General features: G+C 36.3%; 1 protein-coding gene across 2 annotated transcripts; it reads left to right on the plus strand.

The window, feature by feature from the left end:
- Window positions 1-2: 2 nt before the first annotated feature.
- cbln2b (cerebellin 2b precursor) lies at window positions 3-12018 on the plus strand. Of its 2 annotated transcripts, XM_053228198.1 has the most exons (6): window positions 3-117; window positions 1171-1255; window positions 7059-7278; window positions 7671-8163; window positions 9948-10067; window positions 11136-12018. In XM_053228198.1, exons 4-6 carry the CDS (start codon window positions 7879-7881, stop codon window positions 11331-11333), a joined length of 603 nt encoding a protein of 200 aa, XP_053084173.1. In that variant the 5' UTR covers window positions 3-117; window positions 1171-1255; window positions 7059-7278; window positions 7671-7878; the 3' UTR covers window positions 11334-12018. The 2 variants fall into 2 exon arrangements, with proteins under 2 accessions (XP_053084173.1, XP_053084174.1); XM_053228199.1 differs by lacking the exon at window positions 1171-1255.
- Window positions 12019-21576: the final 9558 nt, after the last annotated feature.

The raw sequence follows: 21576 nt of genomic DNA on the forward strand, positions 1-21576 counted from the left end.
AGTTCAGTCGACAGACGCGGCTCCACCGGCAGCACCTCATTAGAGCGAGACGTCAACGCCTCCGCCATATTGGAGAGGTCCACACTCAACCGTGAGCCAACGCAAATCTATCGACAGGTGCGAGTCTACCTGCAGTAACTATCTTTATGTTCAATTTATGTTCATTTTCATAAAATTGTTTTGTTGCATACATTATACATTATACTCAGAAAGTCGTAAGAAGATATACATTGACGATATTTGAATTCAGCCTAATTACTGTCAACTGTCAGCTAAGGTGTAGCATTTTAATGTTAGCAAAAATAATAGTTATAAACCAGGATAACCTTGAGCAATTGCTTTACTTCTAATGATACGTTTAAATCTGTTACATGCAATAATAATAATAATAATAATAATAATAATAATAATGTATTATGCAAAAAAGTCGTTTACAGCATAGCCATCATAAATTTACCATGTAGCATAATATTAGCTAAAGCTAAAGCTTTCAGTCTAACCTTAGCTGCCATAATTTCTGAATATTTTTAGGTAATACCAATATAAAACATAATACATGAAATAAAACATGATAAAACATGAAATAATACATGAAATAAAACATGATTATTTGTAGGAAAATAATGACAAGGTGATGTAATATGGCACAATGTGAAGTTACTGTTCCGAAAACAAAGTTGATTATTTTCCAATAACAGCATATCCCGAAGTGTTTTATTCCTCTTATACGAAAAATGATTTTTGTTCCTGTTATCACTCAAGTTTCAGCAGCTAGAAACAGTCATTCCCTCAGCACGCTCTCCTTTTCTCTCTCATGAAGTCAATCACGCAAAAAGAAACCAGAAAGCACAAAGTCTTCTGTCCTGAAGACTCTCCTGTAGCGGACAACATACTGACGGTTACAAAATACTGACCCCCGAGACTCCTTCCCTAAATGTTAAATAAACCTCTTCTTACAGAAAGCTTTACCATATAAATGGTTCTATATGTTTTCTTTGTTAAATGACAAGTTTTTTAAGTTGTTGATTATAGGTAGATGAATATATGAGTTGTTACTATAGAAACGATAATATATTAGGAAGAGTGCATTAATATAAATCTATTTCTTTAAGTTTTCTCAACAACTTTCTTTCATTCATTCCTCTTCATTAACTGCTTTATCCTGGTCAGGGTTGTGGTGGATCCGGAGCCTATCCCCAGAACACTGGGTGTGAGGTGGGAATATACCTTGGATTGGATGGCAGTCCATCACAGGGTACCACGCACACACATTTGCACATTCAGGGGCAATTGCCAGTAAGTCGATTGACATTTAGCATAGCCAATCCACATACTGGCATGTTTTTGGAAGGTGGGACGAAACCCAAGCTTTGGATCCATCCAGAAACCCTAGAACTGTGAAGCAAACAACTTTCTTGTCAGAATGAATTCTAATAGCAACTAGTGTTTAATTTATTAATTAATATTAAATCAACTAGTTACCTAATGTTCATTGTGCCATTATACAGACTGTGGGGGAACAAACAGCTGAAGACATAGTGAAGGATAACAATAATGCTGCTTGTTGGAGTGAATAGTTACAGACAGTAGCGCATGACTTTTATTTCACATGGCTGAGGATCTGCGATGCAGTAAGATGCCCTGAGGTTTGTGAATACGAGTCCCTGTGCCCTCTCAGCGTGACATTTTCATGTTCTCTGATGTTTTCTCGGCTTTCTCCAAGCCGTGGGTGAGTGAGTGCTCTCAGGGCTTTAATGTCACTTTCTGCATCGCTTGTCACTACACGCTGCGTGATGCCTGTCAGAAAGGTAGCCAAGGCCCGTAGAGACTGCAGCTTCAGCTCCACAAGTGAGAATTTATCTGTTTACAGGCCAGACCAAAGTAGTTGTTTAACCACAGATATGACATGTGCCATTTTAAAAAGATGGTTGACATATCAGCTTACATTATTTATACAAGAATGGGATAAATATTAATACTTCATGAGCATGACACTATGGTTGTGAAGTATGTAAATGAATGTAAAACACGGTTAGGCTTTTAGGCTGTGAAAAAATAGAGCTCACAATATCCATACTGACATTTAAAAATCAGTCTAATATTATATATGTACACTCAGTAGCGCTTTATTAGTATACCCATACCAATACTCAGATTGTTGGCTGTGGAATTCAAATGATGCTCGACTAGTATTAAAGAGCCCAAAGTGTGCCAAGAAAATGTTCCCCACACCATTACACTACCACCACCAGTCTGGCCTGTTGACGCAAGGCAGGTTGGCCTTGTTCTTTTGATTTTGATCACAAATTTGACTATAAAATGATTCCGTGGCTGAATAACTATCAAATTTCAGCATAGTCTGCTTCAGTTTGATTTGATTATATAAAAAGAATTAATTTTTAAAATAGAACTAATATACCAGAGGAACTGGTTCTACAGTACTGGAAATTAAAATGTCAAAATAGCTAAAATTTTGTTTCGAAAAGGTTATGATCTATTATAATTTAGTCAAAATTCCAAAATCAGTAGAGATAATTTGAGTATACAGTATGCTTCATCTGATATTAGTACATCAAACCTATTTTTAAAAGCATCCGTAATATTAATAATAGCAGTGGGATAATGTAACACTATAAACATAATTTTTGTTCAAAGAGCATGAAATTCAACAAGATGTAGTAAATGCACTAGAACAAGTATATTCAACTATAATATGTGAAGAGATTTAAAATTCCATGTTTACAATTATCCTGAGCAACTAACATGACTGAATTGCAACAACAGATACATTTTAATGCTTAACCATTAGTGATTAGTTTATGGCTATAAATAAGACACATCAATCTGAAGTGGTTTTGTTTTGTAGTGGCGCTTTACTTTACCATTTTTAACCAGTGCCACAGATTCAGATGAGACACATCTGTTTTGGACTTGAAGTAGAGAAGCACAAACTTCTCTGACCAATTGTCATCAGCCTTTATTTAACAAGCCATAATCATCACTTCCCTAATCAAACTAGAGAGAGTCAAGGAAATAAAAAAAAAAAAAAAAAAATGAAATTCTGTGGAAACGCTTTTGTTTCTTGATGAGCTGCCTTCTGCTAAATGATTTACATAAATGCCTGTGATTGGCTGCAACAAGCCACAACAGAGTATCTGCTTTATCATATATGGAAGCTGCAGTGGTTCATGGTTTAAAAAAAAAATTGGAGTTACTGAACTACTGCCACTTTTTCCGTACTTTGATCAGTTCTATCACAGTATTTTTCAGTGATTATTTTGATTCGCTGAAATACTTTGCTGGGTCCAGACCACAGTATTCCAGTTTATGACCCTTTGAATTTTACAGCCTTAATTTTCACATCCTATGTGTTTTGGATTTTTTTTTTTAAATGGCTGACATGCCCCCCACAGCAGGGAGGGGAAAGTATTTGGGTTGTAAAATGACGGTTCTGGAGGCAGTCCTGATGTAGCTAAAGGACCCTGAGATCTGTCATTTCCATTTAGTGAAAAATGTCAGTGTTCAATTCATGATCTTACTTCAAGCATCCCGGTAGTAGACAGTACATAAGCTGAGAGCAGGGGTTGTCAGGGGTGATTTGTTGAAGGCAAGTTTACAATTACATTTTATTATATACATACCTATCCAAATATGAGACATTGATTTCAATTTTGATGTCAGTAGTTAAATTAATATTTCATATTGAAACAAAGATGTGACAGCTGTCAAAGAAGTCGTTGGAGCCCCTTCGTGGCTTCAGCTTCAGTTCCGAATGTGAGAATATATCTGTATATGAGGGATGTAACATCTAAATCATTTACAAATTATAAATTATAAATATGTGAACTGGTTTTCCCACATACTGGTGAGAGAATAGTATTTGTGTAGCAGTCTCGGAAAACCTTTCACATTTGAAAACTATAGCTTTTCCTGAACTTAAATTCACTTGACTGATCTCTGTTCACATTATCATTAGTGGGGAAATAATCGCTGATTAATTCAGTTCCTTTGGCTAAATTACTTCTTATTAATTACTTTTTATTCGGTCATTTAAACATTTTAAATCATGTCACCTGATTACAAACTGAATTGATTAGGTTTATGTCCATTTTGCTATGTGTAACTTAGCTAGCAAGGTTTTAGACATCTTTAGGCAGGCTGAATATTTTCATCAATGTGTTCGTTAAATTAGCTCTTTATGGAACATGACGTTTGCTTGTTCCTCTACACGTTATGTAAGGAGTAAAAAGATGTTGTGACGTGCCCAGACACAAAGAGGATTATCTTCCAATAACAGTACATCCCAAAATGTTTTATTCGTCTTATACCTCTGTAATTTCTCAACGACTATGTTTTTTTTAAATTAAATTATTAAATGAATGATGGCATATCACTCTTTTTAACCCTTTTATAGTTATATTTAAAAGTTATCATCCAAGAGACAAGTTAAAAGTAGCTTGTTTTATTACCGAGAAACCAGAAAGTGCAACGTCCTTTGTCCTGAAAGTGCTGACGCTTGTCAACGTGTTATTATTCTTAGATTAAGATAGCACTTAATGTTAAGATTAAGAATAATCTTAATCTTATTTTCTTAATCTTAAAAGCCTTACGATTATGTGGAACAGCCATCATAATGTTCATCAGTGAGTGAATTTATGTAAACCTGTCATTTAAACTATAGCCAGAACAACTGTCAGAGGAATGCTGCCATAAAAAACGTATCAACACCTCTAGAGTTGAGAATTCAGCAGTGTTCTGATATAGGCCTTATTACTGCTTTTAGTCAGTGGGTGTTCTTATTAGTGACGAATTCTGGAGCCTTGTTTGAGAAACATAATTAGCCAAACGCTTTCACTGATACACAAGTCAGTGGCAGATGAAGATATTGTATAGCAGGAGCAGGTCAGTAATTAAACGAATACTTTATCTCAGCATATAAAGATCCTTGACTCCCCCATAGCTTCTAGAACGAGTCATACTGGTATGACACGAGTTATGTAATATTGCCAATTAGTAACTTTAGAATGACAGTTAATTAAAGAGGTTAAGTGACGGTTCAGCAGTCTTAACACACTCTGTCAAACTGAAAATCACATTCTTCGAAACTTCTGGCCCAGCCTTTTTAAAATGTTATTATATAGCATAGGGAGGTCAAGAAGCTTACAACTAGCTTGTCAACTCTCATTAATTAGTGAGCTTAAATGGTCAAGTATATGCACATGGGTCATTTTAATTAACACTCTTCCCTGGATAATCCCAGTAATCCCAGGATTACAGTTCCTTGTGTTATACTATCGCACTGGTTACCATCACTTACCACATTCACAGCACACGTGACTGTCACTTGTATTAAGTCTTACTCACCTTACCCATGCTGCCGTTCCTACTTTTTCTGCACTCACTAGTACGCATATAAACATTCTGATAAATAAATCGTGTTTTCCAAATGTCTAATATGTTTCTGCCTTCCACAGTTATTGTGTTTTTATATGGTAGCACTGATACATGCAGCTGTTTATCTAAAAGGGTTCTTCAGAGATCTTACCTTCTCTTCTTAAAATGGTTCTACATGGAACAGTCTCTGATTGGGAAACTACACAGGGTTCTACAGAGAACTGAAGAAATTTAACCCATTTGTCTATCTATCTATCTATCTATCTATCTGTACATTTGTCTATATACAGTAAAAAAATGTTCCTCAAAGGTTCTTTAGATGGTTAACAGAACCTGTCTAGCTGTCTGAAGGGGTTCTAGTAATAGTTTTTCTAGTAGTTCTACATACAACAATTAAGGCTTCCCCCAGTGGAAAACTTTAGAGTGTCAGATGGAAGCATTTTGCTATCTATCTATCTATCTATCTATCTATCTATCTATCTATCTATAGTTAAGGATCTTTAGCTTCATGCACTCTTAGAAGAAAGGGGTTCGGTTCTTCAAGGGTGTTTCAAGTATTCATTCCATCAAGTGTTCTACTCTGAACCTTTTCTGATTGAGAAACAACCTGGCGTGGGGTTCTACATAGAACCTTTATGATTTTCCCCATAGGGACACCTGAAGAAACCTTGGTTCTAAAGTGTAAGATTGTTCTGCTTGGAAATTTCTCTGATAAGGAAACTATATAGAACCTTTAAGGATTCCACCAGTCCAGTGAGAAGAACCTTTATGCTTCTAGATCTCAGTCTTAGAAAAGTTTTTTTCTTTCTATAATTAAGAATTATGAGCTTCTTATAAGGGTTTCTGATAGAGAAACAAGTTGGTGTAGGGTTGTACACAGAAGAGTTCCCCCAGAGGATGACTGTAAAACCCTTAAGGGGTCTAAAATCTAGAGGGTTTTATTTAGAACTCTCTTTGATACACTCTTTTGGGGGATTCTATACAGACACTTTAAGAGTTCCTCCAGTGGGACAAACCTAGCTTGTTTTTGTTTTTTTGTGAGTCTGTCTGTCTATATATACCTCTCTCTCTCTTTCTGTGTGTGTGTGTTGTCTGTCTTCACTCTTGGAAAAAGGATTCCTCATTGGTTCTCTGAATGGTTAACAGTTCTAGCATTCCAAAGACGATCCACTTGGAGTCTTTTCCGAAAGGAAAAGAACTCTTAAGGGTTTCCACAGAGGGACAAATTCTTTTATGGTTCTAATACTAGATGGAACCTATATTTATTTATATATATTTAAGAATATATCTGTTTCTCTATCTCTAAGAGAAATCAGCTCTAAAAGCTGATGAGTGGCTCCATCAATAAAAGCTGAGCACCATGTTAACTTCCACTGGATGGAGCTAAAGCACCTTTAATTGTCTGGTCCTGAAAATAAAGAAGTATGGGAACATTGTTGTCATTTACCCAACATGATTTCCTCTTTGTTTTGTGCTCTAATTAATTTGCACTATATCAGTCTGACCACCTTTGTTCTGGCTCTTCTTTCTCAGAACAGTTTTTCTTTCAGCACTTTTGCCAGCAGAGTTCTCGATCGGGATATATTTTGTTCACTGGTAGAGTCATGCAAAAAAAAAAAAGAAGAAGAAGAAGAAGAAAAATATTTATTTATTCATTAATTCAGGCGACTGGGTGATTTCATGCCGAGGAAGTCCACAGAAATCCAGCGTTCAGGCACTGTGCGTGTGCGTGCGTGCGTGTGTGTGTGTGTGTGTGTGTGTGAATAATCCTGAAACTGGGCGGGAATTGTCCTTATAAAGGAATGAAGGGGAGGACGACTTCTCTCCATTCTGCTCTCTGCCTCAGAAGGACGCAGATGTCCCACACAGCAATGGATTTACCAGGTAAATACAAAAAGGATGAACTTAAGGACTTAAGAGGAGAGAATATACAGCTAAAGAAAGCTTATTTTGGATGTAAATGAGCAGGAGAATTTGCATGTAATGATATTATAATGACTTCATATCATGTCGGATTTAAGTCTATAGTTAGAATGGTGTAGTCAAAGGGATAAAGTTTAAAGTTGTTGGTCTATGATGGAGGCAAATAATAGTCATGTGAACCTTGGAGGCAAAATGTCAAAATGAGTACAATTTTTTAAAAGTTGCTTGAATGACAGTTTAATTTGTAAATTAGAGATGCATGGCAAAGTTTATTTAAGTATATTTTGATTTACATAAACAGAGATAGTGCTTTATAAACTTAATCTGTACTGCACTTTTCTTTTTTCCCCCAGAATATATCAAACAAGTCCTCTGAAGATCTCACTATCAGCCGAGAAGAAGGAGGGAAAAGGCGAGCATCAGTTAGAGTTAGAGTTAAAGAAAGAAAGCAAGCAAGAAAGAAAGACAAACAAAAGAGAGAGATCGGAGGAGGCGATTAGCGCCATAAGAATTCCTCAAAGGAGTCGGATTTAACAGATTTGTAACCTTGCCTCTGTGATTATGATGGGACGCTACGTCGCACAGATGTTGCTGCTTGTCCTCGCTGTCCTCCTGGTGCTTGGTGTCGGCGTGTCGCTGGGTCAGAATGACACCGAACCCGTGGTCCTGGAGGGGAAATGCCTGGTGGTGTGCGACTCGAACCCGTCGTCGGACGGCGGTGTGACGTCAGCGCTTGGCATCTCGGTGCGCTCGGGGAGTGCCAGGGTAGCGTTCTCAGCCATCAGGGGCACCAATCATGAGCCATCTGACATGAGCAACACCTCCACCACCATCTACTTTGACCAGGTCTATACCGTATTCATTGCTTATGGATTGTGGGAGTTACTATACACTACACCTGCAATGCTAAATAACTTACAGGGTCCTGACTGCACAGATATACAATGTAGGTGTTAACAAATCATATCGGCTGTGCGTACGTGCTTTTATTTTTAAGTAATGAGGTTTTGGAATGCTTAATAAGATAAGATTCAGTGGTGATTTAACCCCTACACTGCTGAGACTCTGTAGTGCTATAACGTTAAATTTAGCACCTTATAGTGTTGAATTAAATTAATCCAATGTCACGAAGACTCAGCTTTCAAGTGGTAGTCATCACTGGTGAATTGTAGATTCGCTATTTATGTTGAAATAACACCTAGATTGTTGCTAGATTAACCCCATTTGCATCAATGAATAAATATGATCATGATTAAATTAGCACTACTAATAAATGAGCATGGATAGGCTTCAGTTTCATCCAAGCAGACTAACAGAAAGGGAGTGAGAGTTGGACTGTGTGTTACTGTGAGTTTGGATTTTGGCACACAGTTCTGTTCTTGTTGCCATTTATCTGCTTTTATTATTGATGAAGGTTGAAAAATGTTAATACTATAAATAAATCCACCCACGGTACACTTACTTACAGATAATACACAGCATAATCCTTCTCTTACAGTGTTGAATGTCCTATCCTAATCAGTTTAACTCGTACATTACTGTATAAACTCTTGTATTAAATAAATACATACAGTGTTTAATTTAACTGCCAGAATTAATGCTTGTTATCTCTGATGACTTTTAAATGTACAGTATACACACGAGGTGAGCACACTATGGCCAAAAATAGCATATTGTATAGCATATTTTGCTACACGTTGAAATCATGTTGTAGTTACTGACTTGACCAACCCTCCTTAAAAAAAAAACAAAAAAACTGCTAATTATTAGTAATTATTATTAATCGTTAGTATTAAATTAATTTACAGTTAATCGAATGTTGTAAGAGTTAACACATTAGGTGTTAATTTAACACTTTCTTTGCTCATACTGGTGTACATACAGATATTTTTTACTGTCAAACTTTTCAAATTCTTTTGTGGCACACAGTTGAGGGCAAATTAACACTTACATATCAGACAAAAAAATTATTGCATACAATGCTGGTCTGCTCGTGTTCAAGATCATCAAGCCAATACAATAGTATCAGAAAAATCATGTACATTTCAATGTGATTATGTGAGTAATATGGGATCACATATGAAAAACAGGTGAAGCTCCATTTCACCATGTTATGCCATTTTTATTCACAAATTGCACATGTGAATTTATATAAGCAAGTGACATAGTGTGAAATAATAAAATGTGGTCATAGATGAAAAATAAAACCACGTGGCTTACATGTGAAAAATGGACAAGTGGAAATAAAATAATCGTGTCCTATGTATGAAAAATTAAAACGTGAAAAGGAATTAATCAAATCACGTGTGAAGAGTAAACCAACATATACTACATGTGAAAGAAAAAAAATTCACATGTAAAAAATCAAACTGCAGAGTTTTTTATTATTATTTTTTTTAATATGAAGAATGTGTAAAACATGAAGTGTGAAGTTTGTGTGACTATTCTCTAAAAGTATAGAAAGAGATTTTTTTTTTTTTTTTTTTAAATAATGAGCAGTATTATTATATAGCCTATTATTGTATAACTATAAGCATGATATAGAAGTCAGTCAGATATAACCAGGCTATAATAAGTGAAGGTTCAATTTGTCAAAGAGTTTAAAATGTCTGTGCTGCTGCTTTTGTCAGGTTTTAGTGAACATCGGCAACCATTTTGACTTGAAGGCCAGCGTGTTCACGGCACCGCGGAGGGGAATTTACAGTTTCAGCTTCCATGTGGTGAAAGTCTACAACAGACAAACCATCCAGGTGAGAATATTAACGAGTGTATTAATGGTGTAAGGTGGTAGAAATCATTTGCCAATAAATAACTGTAATCTTCACTTCACCTCAGATCTGTGAGCTGTGTGTTAGAGAGTAACATGCATGGAAATGATGATTAAATGAACCTATAAAGGAAAGTGTGTGTGGAAAAATGCAACCTACACGACTGAAATCTTGCTTTTAAAAGAAGCACTAATTAACCTGGTATGATTCGTACGCCTGGTGTGAATAATAAACGAGCTTGGAAAGGATTTGATGTATTTAATCCATGTGAGAAAGCAGATTTAGATTTTTTTTTTTTTTTTGGTGGATTATTACCTTTAATGTTTAATTCAGAACAGAAGAGCAGACGAGTATGCATCTATGTCTTATACAAGAAAACCCTGTTGTTGAATTAAATCTTAGTGTGTAATTCTCTCTCATAGTGTTCATTCCTGTCCATCTGAATTTATAGAATAGTGTTCATTTCTGCTTTGTAGGCTACCCTGGCACTAAATGCCCCCTTAAGGAAAATGTGCAAGTGAAGTTATTAAGGGCAGTAGAGATTGTTTACAACCTTGATGTCTATTTGTGGAGATATGAGGTTTCTGTAAAAGATCAACAGTAGTTTTTTTTTTTTCTAAGATTCACACAAGGGGCCCTTTACCACCATGGTACCCAATATGTGCAGGTCTCTCTGTTATTTAGGGATTAACTTGCCTTTAATGGGATTTATATACAGACAAATTAAAGGAAAAAAAACAACAGAAAATGTCTTAGTAAGGTGTTGGACCACCGTGAGCCACCAGAAAAGCTTTATAAGTGTCTGGAACTGTACTGGAGGCGTGGAACATCAAATATTTATGTGATTTATATATAGGTTTAATTCTGACCACCTAGATTTCTTTAAAATATAGCCCTCTTGAGGCACTCTATATATTAGCTTTAGACAATCTTTCCTGCAGATCTAAAACAAATTAATGTTTTTTAGCTAAATATTCAGCTGAATTTCACATTTGTGCATTAATATTTGAGCTCAGTGAATCTACATAATCTTTTTTTTTTTGTGTTCAGGTGAACCTGATGCACAATGAATACCCCATCATATCTGCATTCGCCGGAGACCAGGACGTCACAAGGGAGGCGGCGAGTAACGGAGTGTTACTGATGGTGGAGAGGGAGGACCGTGTTTATCTCAAACTGGAGCGAGGGAATCTCATGGGCGGATGGAAATACTCCACCTTCTCTGGATTTTTAGTTTTTCCTCTCTAATCGCTCTAAACGTCTACTGACTCTTTTCTAAAAGAGCTTGGAAGTATTCATAATATGCTGAATATGGACCCTGGAGTTTGTGTATTAATCTTATATAACCAGAGCAAGAGGAACCCGTTTGGATTTTATTGTTGGGGAAAAAAATATATCTTTCGCCTGAGAATGAAAGCGGACAACCATATAAAAAAAAGAAGATGAAGAACTGGGATCCCAGACTGCGTATATTTATATTGACCAATGCTTTTTGTTGTGTTTGTAGAGCCTTAAAGATTGATGTGAGGTTGATTGTGGAGCTGCGGACCTTCCCAATTCGAGCAATGCGTTACTGAAACAAATTTGTTTTTGCACGAATGGAAGATCTTGTTTGTCTGTGGTGTTCATGGTGTTTCCTTTGGACGCTGAACATATTCAACATTATGCCACACATAGGCTGCCTAATATACAGTGATAATTAAAAGAGAAAAAAATATATATATAATATAACCAGCCAGTGGAGACAACTTAAAAACTGAAGGTCTATCTGAATTTATAAAGTACATATTATTCACATGGTGTGTTCTACATTCCAGATCTGCGTTAACTTTAACTGATTTGCTGTTCCGTGATCCTGCTCACAAATGTGCATTGTGGAAAAAAAAATCCCTATATGATGTCCCGCCTAATAAAATATTGTATTGTATGTGTATTTATTCAGTCTTTTTAAATTATTAATGACATGCTGAGCCAAAAAAATGAATGCCCATCCATCATGGTAAGACATATCATCAGGATGATGACACATTGATTAGAAGTTAGTGATTAGATATTAGATGTCATATTGTAGCACGTTTTCCTGCATAACGATGCGTTTTATCTCCTACAGGGATATGTAAGCAGGAAAACACATTAAATGTACTTAACTGTGACCATCTAGAGATGTGATGCAGCTCTAATATAAAGCTAAGTGGATTTATCTACTTCAGTCATTACAGATGTTTATGCTACCACCACCACTTGTGTATATATGCTAAGAGTTAAAGCCATACTGAATAATGTTTGAGTTCAGAATTGTTTTTAATTGGCTTCTTAGGCCAAACACATATGGGCTCATTTTGTGATTTCACCTCAGAACCTTGGCACTGAGGTGCTAAAATTTGTTAATTATTAGATCATTGTGTGTTAACTGTTAAGCTTTTAGTGTGATGGGACACCTCAGTTAGCCATCTAGTGTTAGAATGATTACCAGGTCTGAGATCCCTAAGACAAAAATTGATCTCTGTGGCTAGGCTTACTGCCTGCTGAAGCTAGCTAAAGCCTTCTTCTTTTTTTTTTGGGCTTTGAGACAGCTAACACACTGTAGCCATACATAACTTTAGCCAAACCTTGATTGTTCTGCTATATTTTGACAGCTTTGATTAATGTCATGTACTGGGAATATGCAAATCAAAGTCAAATCCAAGTGAGCTAGTTTTAAAATAATTAACTAGCTGGCTATTTATCCCTAACACTACCTACATTATGGTATATTTCTAGCTAGCTAGTTAATGTTACTTACAGCTAGCAGTATGCCTAGCTGCAGGAAATTGAATAAGTTAAATTATGAGCGTATTTAATATAGTCACATTAAAAAAATATTTTTATATCTTTATGGGGACCAAATGTCTCCACAGGGATAGGAATATCTGACACTTTTGACCTTGTGTGAACTGGCGAGTCTCCATGAGGAAAACTGTTTTTATTATTATTATTATTATTATTATTATTATTATTATTATTATTATTACTTTACAGACTTGAACCTTTTATTAGTTAAAAAAAATGGGTTTTTTTTAGCCAAATTTGAGCCAAATGTTTTCTTTTGGTTACTGAGGTTAATATTAGAGTTAGGGTTAGGTGTAGACTTAGCTTTAATTTGCTACATTAATAATTTTGTCAGTGAATGCTGCTCTGTAGGGTAGTAAGATGGATTGGCTATGTGACATTGCCGCCAGGGTGTGTGTGTTTGTGTGTGTGTGTGTGTGTGTGTGAATGCACTTGACGTATTCACAGGAGGTCTGCGGCACAGAAAACATACTCGTGTGAACAGCCAAAATGCTATCATTAGATATTAGACTGAAAAGGATGTGTGCTGTTACGCCGAGTTTTTTGGGAAGAAAAAAAAAAAAAAGCAAGGCGCGAGAGTGTAAGTGAGTAAGCACTGAAACTGGGGCAAATCCGCATCAGCACTTCATTTAAAACATATTTAGCAGCAACGGCTTTAAAAAGCCATTTAGAAAAGCTTCAAAATGTAAAACTATTGTTCTTGTAAGGGTAATGTTTTCTGATTTTCTCAAGTATCTTTCTTTCTTAAGTAAGTTTGGAAAGTGACAAAGATGTAGCCTACTTTTACCATGAAACATTCAGCTCCATTTTTCCACCACATTTTTTTTTCTGTGCCTGAATATCAAATAGGGTGCACTACATAGGGTGTACAGGGCAATTATGTTCTACTCTAGTTATGGCAACTATAGAAACTATATTTCGGTGTAATGTAATCTCCCCCTCAGTGTTGGTATCCATTTTAAATACCTTATTACTATTTCACAATATTTGCTTCTTTGTTAAACCTAATTGATGACCTCTGGTGTAGAGATTTTTCTAATGCATTTGGAATTTCTTGAATATTTTGATTATGGTACAATTCTACAAATTGACTCTGGCCACATCTTTCACGTCTTAAAAAACAAATTTATTCATCAATCAATCAAATTTAAGATTATTTAACTCACTGTACACTAGCTAAGACAAGAATAGTATTATTCTCTTAAACCATTTGATCCTGGCAAAGGAATAGCATGCACAGATTAGCAGTATCAAATTATTGAATTATTGATTTATCGATTTATCAAATTTAGAAGAGTTCATGTTAAATTTAGCATGTTAAAATGGCTGATGTTTTTTAATTATTAGCTTAAAGTGATGATACATGTGCACTTTCATACACATAGCCCCAATGATGAAAAACGTCCAAAGGATTAATACAAAAACAATACAATATTATATAAAGGAGTCTTCCCGTGAATTAAATATACTGAATAGCCATTTGTTCATCATTCATCATGCATCTTTAGTAAGCAGTTTATCCTGGGCATGGGCAGGGTGGTGGATACAGAACCTACTTACACACTCATTCACACCTAAGGGGTAAATTAGAGTACAAAATCCACCCAGCTGCATGTTTTTAGGAGGTGGGAGGAAACCAGAGAACAGGAAGCCGAGCTCAGGACGGAACCAGGGACCCTGGAGATGTGAAGATGCCGCGCAACCCGTATAATATAAAATAATTTCTGTATTTGAACCTGATGGCTATCAATATCAGAAAATTCTGCGCACAAGCTTCAGATTCAGAGCAGAAATTTTTCTTCTTTTCAAAAAGGACATTTGGAGGACTTTCTGCTACAGAGGCTGATATACTTTAAGACTTAAGAATTTAACAGATGATTGAAAACTCGGCTTTCATGCCAAGGAAATGTTACACTCTGACGCGATCCATGTCTTTGTTGTTATGGTAACATTAGCTTGCAATGCATTTGGCTGCATGTACTTACATTTGGTTTGGAATACCTGTAACATATATTCAAATAAAGTTTAAATGAGGCAAATATGAACAATTTATTTTGAATATGTAGTGGGAATATATTAACTCAGACACAGATCAAAAAAAGAACAAATAACAAAGAAGTCACTGCTTGGCAGTTGCCAAGTATTAAATGTGATTAAGAGGTTAAGTAAAAAATGATCTGCATTTTCACTGGCAGTGTTTGTGCTATAAAACAGCACTGTGTTAGAAAAGAAGTTATACACTCTCCATTAAAAAGTCAGAACCATAAAACCCACATAGGTGCCATAAATCTATGTTCTCAACGACACTTTTATGAGTGCACAGATGGCTGAATACTGTGTGTTTTTAATTATGAAAAAGTAGCAACATCCAAGAAACACTTCCCGCATTAATGTGGTTTTTCTCACTCTCCTGAAAGACAATACTCTTGTTAAACTCCCATCGCGGGCTAATTTGAGCGGGCGGGTTTTTCTCTCAGCAGGATCATCCACCTCCCTGTGACTTCACAGCGAGACGTGCTGTAATGCTTCACGAATTCGAGACTGAAATTGCATATTAATGGCACGTGTGGGGTTTTAACGCCGGGTTTTTCAGGGTTCCAGCACTGGTGTCAGTTGCGGTTAGTCATTAATCTGTGCACGCCTCCCTGATGAGAGCTGCAGCTGTAATTCTGACTCATCCAGGCTTGAACAAAGATCCTTACACACACACAAATACATGCACACACAGACACGTTGCACCGGCACTGGGGCAGACAGCTAATGGGTTTAAAGTGATCAGAAATTAATTTTCACCAGAGCTAGCAATTACACAGTCTAACATAGTCGGCTAATAAACAGTTCAGTCATGATTTCGTCTTTTGCTCGAGGCAGTATCATAGCAATATGTTTATGACGATATTAAAAACCCTTTAATAATGAATGCAGGCTGGAGAAATTGTTGAGTATAATTGATTTTACGCCACAAATCTTTTGCAGCACTACATGCATTTCTTTTCTACATGTTTACTAGAGTAAATACAAAAAGAATAGCATATTTTCTAGAATATAAGACAATGTTTAGCCCTCTAGCACATGTTGTAATATATACAGGTACTATATATGATCATTTAACCTTAATTGTAGTATGGTGTTTGTACAGAAATTGTCCTGTACCAGCAGTTATGGTAGTTTTCTACCCCGACTGGTAGCTGTGAAGTAAACAAGTATAATTACTCTCTTACCAAACCATGTTTTTTCAAGGATCCGTACTTGTGTTTGTCTTTCACGTTTTGATTTCTACTATTTCAGAAGACAATGCTCAGTTTATGCATATCCGAACATTCCATCACTATATTTCTCTATGATCACTTTTTTGTTGTATCATAAGATGACTATATAGCTTCAGACTTTATACCAAAATTCTTAACAAATCTGAACTGTAACAGATGTAACAACCAGAATAATACCTAACAGGCCCACTTACCTAACTGTTAATGTTTTCTATTTATCTAGGCTATTTGTATTGTAGCAGCTAGCTAATTTTTATAATCAGAGGTATTTTCATGCTAGATAAAGTTTGAGAGACTAGAGATGTAGCTCTTAGTTAGCTTTGGTTAATGTTTTCAGACGTTGCTAGGTTCGTTGGCCTGTGTCAAAAAGAACGTTAATTTATCATCAGTAATTAAAATCGATGTGTAATTTGGGGCACAAATGACTTTGTCTTTTATGACTCTTTCACACTTTAAGGGTGATTCCATGCCTAGGGTGCTATTTGTGCCCCAGTGATATTAAATTTATAAATACCATCCACTTGTACACCTGGACATTCTGGACAATTATCCAATCGGCCAATCATGTTGCAGCAGCACAATGCATAAAATCAGGCAGATACAAGTCAAGAGCTTCAGTTAATTTTTGTATCAAATATCAAAATTGAGAAAACATATGATCTCAGTAACTGTGGCATGGTTGTTGGTACCAGACGGGCTGATTTGAGTATTTCAGAAACTGCAGATTTCCAGAAATTTTCAGACACAACAGTCTCTAGAGTTTACACAGAATGGTGCAAAAAGCAAAAACATCCAGTGCATGGCAGTATTGTGAGCAGAAAAGCCTTCTTGATGAGAGAGGTCAGAGAATGGCCAGACTGGTTTGAGCTGACAGGAAGTCTACAATAACTGAAATAACCACTTTTTACAACTGTGGTGAGTAGAAAAGCATCTCAGAATGTACAACATGTCAAACTGTGACACGGATGGGTTACAACAGCAGAAGACCAGATCAGGGTTCCACTCGTCAGCCAAAAACAGGAATCTGAAGCTACAGTGGGCACAGGCTCACCAAAACTGGGCAGTTGAAGATTTTCCAAACTAATTTTGTTAAAACTATTTTTAAAATTTTCAAACTGAATTATTGGGTTTCTTTAAGACAGACTAAACTGTAGAATAAATTGTAAAAAATAGCCACACTTCAAATTTTCCACATTTTGTAGTGTAACAACCTGGAATTGAAATGGACTTAATTGGGATTTTATGTCAAGAATTTAAAATTTAGAAAAGTCCAAGGGGGTGAATACTTAGGAAAGGCCATTTATGAGGAGGGTGAAGGATGTGGAGGTCTGGGGTGACACAGCCATGTAGTTGTAGTAGCTGCATTGTGGCTATATGTAAAAAAAAATCTGGGGGCTTTGGCAGCAATATCTCACTACCTACAAATATACAAACCTGATAACAAAACTACCTACAGGTAAGACCAAAATAACAAAAATTCATTTCATGATACCATGCATTACTTTTGGCAAGTCAAATAATGCATCTACTTTGTTCACATCAGAGGTTATTTTAAAACAATTGTTTACATACACCAAGTTTCTTTAAACAGTCTGGGGGATTCCAGAAATTGACATAATGACTTTTAGAAGCTTCTGCTTAGCCAATTGTCATAATTAGGAGTAAACTGGGAGGGCAGTGCCTTTTTGCTCTTGATACCATGGGAAAATCCAAGCAACTCAGCTAGAAAAAAATTGTGGACCTGAACAAGTCCAGTTCCTCCTTAGGAGCAATTTCAACAACTGAAGGTACCATGAACAATTATATGCAAATCTTGGGACCACACAGACCACTGCATCTTTCAATAAAAAGGCACAAATTAACTCCCAGGGATCAACAAACTTGGTCCGAAAGGTTCAACTGAACCCCATCAGGTATCAGGTACCACCTTATGTACATCCACCATTTAGAAAGTCCTAAGCCATGGACTTAAAGGCTGTTTTGCAAGGAAGGAGCCTGTATTCTTTTTTAAATAACCTGTAGACCAGCATAAAAATCAGATTGAGGTTTGAAGGTGATCACCAGCCTTCTGGAGAAATGTTCTGTGGTCAGACGGAACAAAAATTGTATTGTTTGGCCATAATGATTAGCTCTATGTATGGAGGAAAAAAGGTATTTAATCTGAAAAAACATCATACCAACTGTGAAGCATGAGGGTGGCAGCATCTTGTTGTGGGGGTGTTTTGCTGGAAAAGGGACTGGTGCACTTCAAAAAACTGAAGGCATCACGAGGAAGGAGGATTATCTAGAAATACTGAAGGAAAACCTCAAGATCTGGGTCTTCCAGAAGGGCCATGATCCTAAGCATACCTCTAAAGTTGAAACAAAATGACTTAAAGACAACAAAATAAAAGTATTGGAGAGGCCATCACAAATCCCTGACCTGAATACTGACAAGCAATTAATAGGCAATGCCACCAAATGCTAACATATGTACATGAATGTACATTTCTGACCCACTGAGAATCTGATGTAGTAATAAAAACCTAAACAAATATGTCTTTTAGCTATTAATTGAAATGACCTCTTATGGAAATAGTACTTCTTATGGAAGTAGATACCCTAACTGGCTTAACACAAGAAATGTATGGAATTGTGAAAAATGGAGTTTGAATGTCTTTAGCCTAGGGGTATGTAAAACTTTGGCCTCAACTGTGTCATCCTAGCCCTAATTGCTATTTGTACTCGTGGTCATGATTACATTCCAGTATACAATGTGAAACACTTGCCAGCTGATGAGCAACAAGAATTTCAATCACTATATAATGGAAAAAAATAATGCCAAAATCTTCCCACATATGGTGTCTGAAAAAGCAGAAAGCTTTACATTAAACATTTATTGTCGGATTAGCATAACCAGATTACTTTGTCTTTTTATGACATCATTAGCATACACCTAGACATCCTACATCACACAGCTTCAAATTTTAATAGGTGTTAACCTTAATTTATCATGACAGTTTAGCATCTGATGCTATCGACGGAAATTGTGGAGCCTGTAATTAAATTTTTAAGTGCTTCGATGTTTCTATACTGAGTGGATAAGTAGATGGAGTGTTAATAACACTTAAGTGTTATCCAACGACCTTCTTTTCACAATATCCAAAAATAATGTCAGTTGTCAAAATCCTGTCACATCACAATTTTAACAAGCAGTAACTTTTTAAGCTGCTGTCTCTTGCGTCTTCTTTGCACCTCTGGACTTTTAATTAAACATCAATTCCTGCTTCAGAGGTTTGAAAAGAATTTAGAAAGCCAATCTAGCACAGGAAATGACTCAAGTCAAATGAAAACACTACATCACAGATCGGCCAGGATGATCAAAATGGCAGAAGGAACTCAGAATAGAGTTCACTCCCTTCTGTCTCGTTCTCTTCCTCCATTTTCTTCTTATAACGCTCGACACTGCAACAGGAGAGTTTAATCAAAGCAGACTGCAGACAACGCTGTTGTTTTTTAGTAGTCAAACATACAGACAGAAAGACATATATAAACTTTTACACTCATAAATACACTTGGTGGTCACTTTTTTAGGAACACTTGTATACCTATCCATTCATGCTATTATCCAATCAGCCAATCATGTGGCAGCAGTGCAATGCATACAATTATTCAGATACAGGTTAAGATACCTTCAGTTAACATCCTCATCAAACATCAGAATGAGGAAATGATGTGTGTCTAACTGTTGCATGGTTGTTGGTGCCAAACAGACTGGTTTGAGTATTTCAGAAATCTCCAGGGTTTTTCACATACAGCTGTCTATAGTGTTTACACACAATAGTACAAAATAGTGGATAGAAATGCCTTGCTGAAGAGCAACATCAGAGAAGAGTGGCCAGACTGGTTCGAACTGATAGGAGGGCTACAGTAACCATTCTTTACAACTGTGCTGAGCAGAAAAGCATCTCGGAATGCATAACATGAACCCTGAGGCAGATGGGATGCAACAGTGGAAGGCGGCATCCAGTCCCACTCCTGTCAACCAAGATCAGGAATCTGAGGCTACGTGGGCACAGACTCACCGAACCTGGACAGTTAAAGATCGTCACCTGGTCTTTAGTACATAATCATTCTTTATAGCAATGTCTGTGTGGAGGAGAGTAAAATATATTCTCAAATCCAGAATTAAAACCCTGTAAATCCCACCACCATTAATATTTTTACATTTTCATTTGCTTTTGTTATGGTCACTTCCTCAAACCAGTGGAAAAGTGGGCTGATTTATAAAAAGGTTTGTTGGTTCATTGAAGCAGCCCCATCAATGGGATATTGTCAGTGGAAAATGGGGCAAATTACAAGAAATATACAAAATATACAAGAAATTTGAGGTTAGGAGTCAAGCACAGGTCAGATGACATACATCACAATTAAGAGCAACAAGCTAGTGAGCATAAATCTACTGCATCTGCTGTGACAGACTCTGCTTCTGCCACTACAAGCCTTCCAATCAGATAACATGGCAGAGTTGTGGGTTGACTTGTCAGAAGATGTGGGCCTGAGGGTGAATACAGTGAACATGGATGCAACATGGACCTCAGGGAATGGTACCTGAGCAGGTAGCATGAACCATCTAGGAAAGACAGAGCAAAACAGACAAAAACAGAACCAACAAAATGCGAAGGAGAAGAGCGTAACAATTCATTACACTTACTGTATCTAGTGTGGGAATATTGAAAAAAAAGCATTATTTAATCGCTATGTAGTGAGTGTTTTAGGTATTAGATACGTGTACATAATTTGGTTTGTAGTATGATGCTACCGTACTCTGCTAGCATTGTGCTCTATCTCAGTAGTAAGTTATTTTAGACACATACTGTATACATGCAAATTGATATATTTTAGAGGTATGACTATATACTGTGAAAAAGATATTTTCTACTTTGGTAGTTATACTTTAACACAGCACTGTACCAATATAGATGATAATATACCCCAAAACACTACTTTCAGGGTCAAGATTTTCAAGACAAAATGTTATTTGTATATATTTGTTAGTTAGATAACACTTTATTTTAAGGAACATAGACTGTGAGTCAACTAATGTCTTGTTCTTTGCTGAATAAAGCCCATTCATCAAGATCTATTTTGCTTCCTAATTAGGGACCTGTTAAGTGAATTTCACTGATAAATGCATTATTTATTGCATGATAATGTGCAATTAATACTTTGTTAAATCCTTGTTAGTCAAATTATTGTGCATGAATTAATCTTCTAAATTGACATCTTTTAAGCATATAACTGGAATCAAAAACTTTATCGTCTCTCTTTTGTGTGTAAAATCTGAAGAATAGAATCAAGTTTTAGGAGTGTGTTTTGAACACAATGTTGACCATTTACGTATTTTCAAAACC

This window comes from Pangasianodon hypophthalmus, chromosome 22 (genome assembly GCF_027358585.1).
Source record: "Pangasianodon hypophthalmus isolate fPanHyp1 chromosome 22, fPanHyp1.pri, whole genome shotgun sequence".
Lineage (NCBI taxonomy): Eukaryota > Metazoa > Chordata > Actinopteri > Siluriformes > Pangasiidae > Pangasianodon > Pangasianodon hypophthalmus.

Bases quoted from the DNA above. Each gene is read 5' to 3' on its own strand.
- cbln2b (XM_053228198.1), top strand. From the start codon at position 7,879: ATGATGGGACGCTACGTCGCACAGATGTTGCTGCTTGTCCTCGCTGTC. The intron at 8,164-9,947 runs GTCTATACCGTA...TGCTTTTGTCAG, and splicing joins CCACCATCTACTTTGACCAG to GTTTTAGTGAACATCGGCAA. The intron at 10,068-11,135 runs GTGAGAATATTA...TTTTGTGTTCAG, and splicing joins ACAACAGACAAACCATCCAG to GTGAACCTGATGCACAATGA.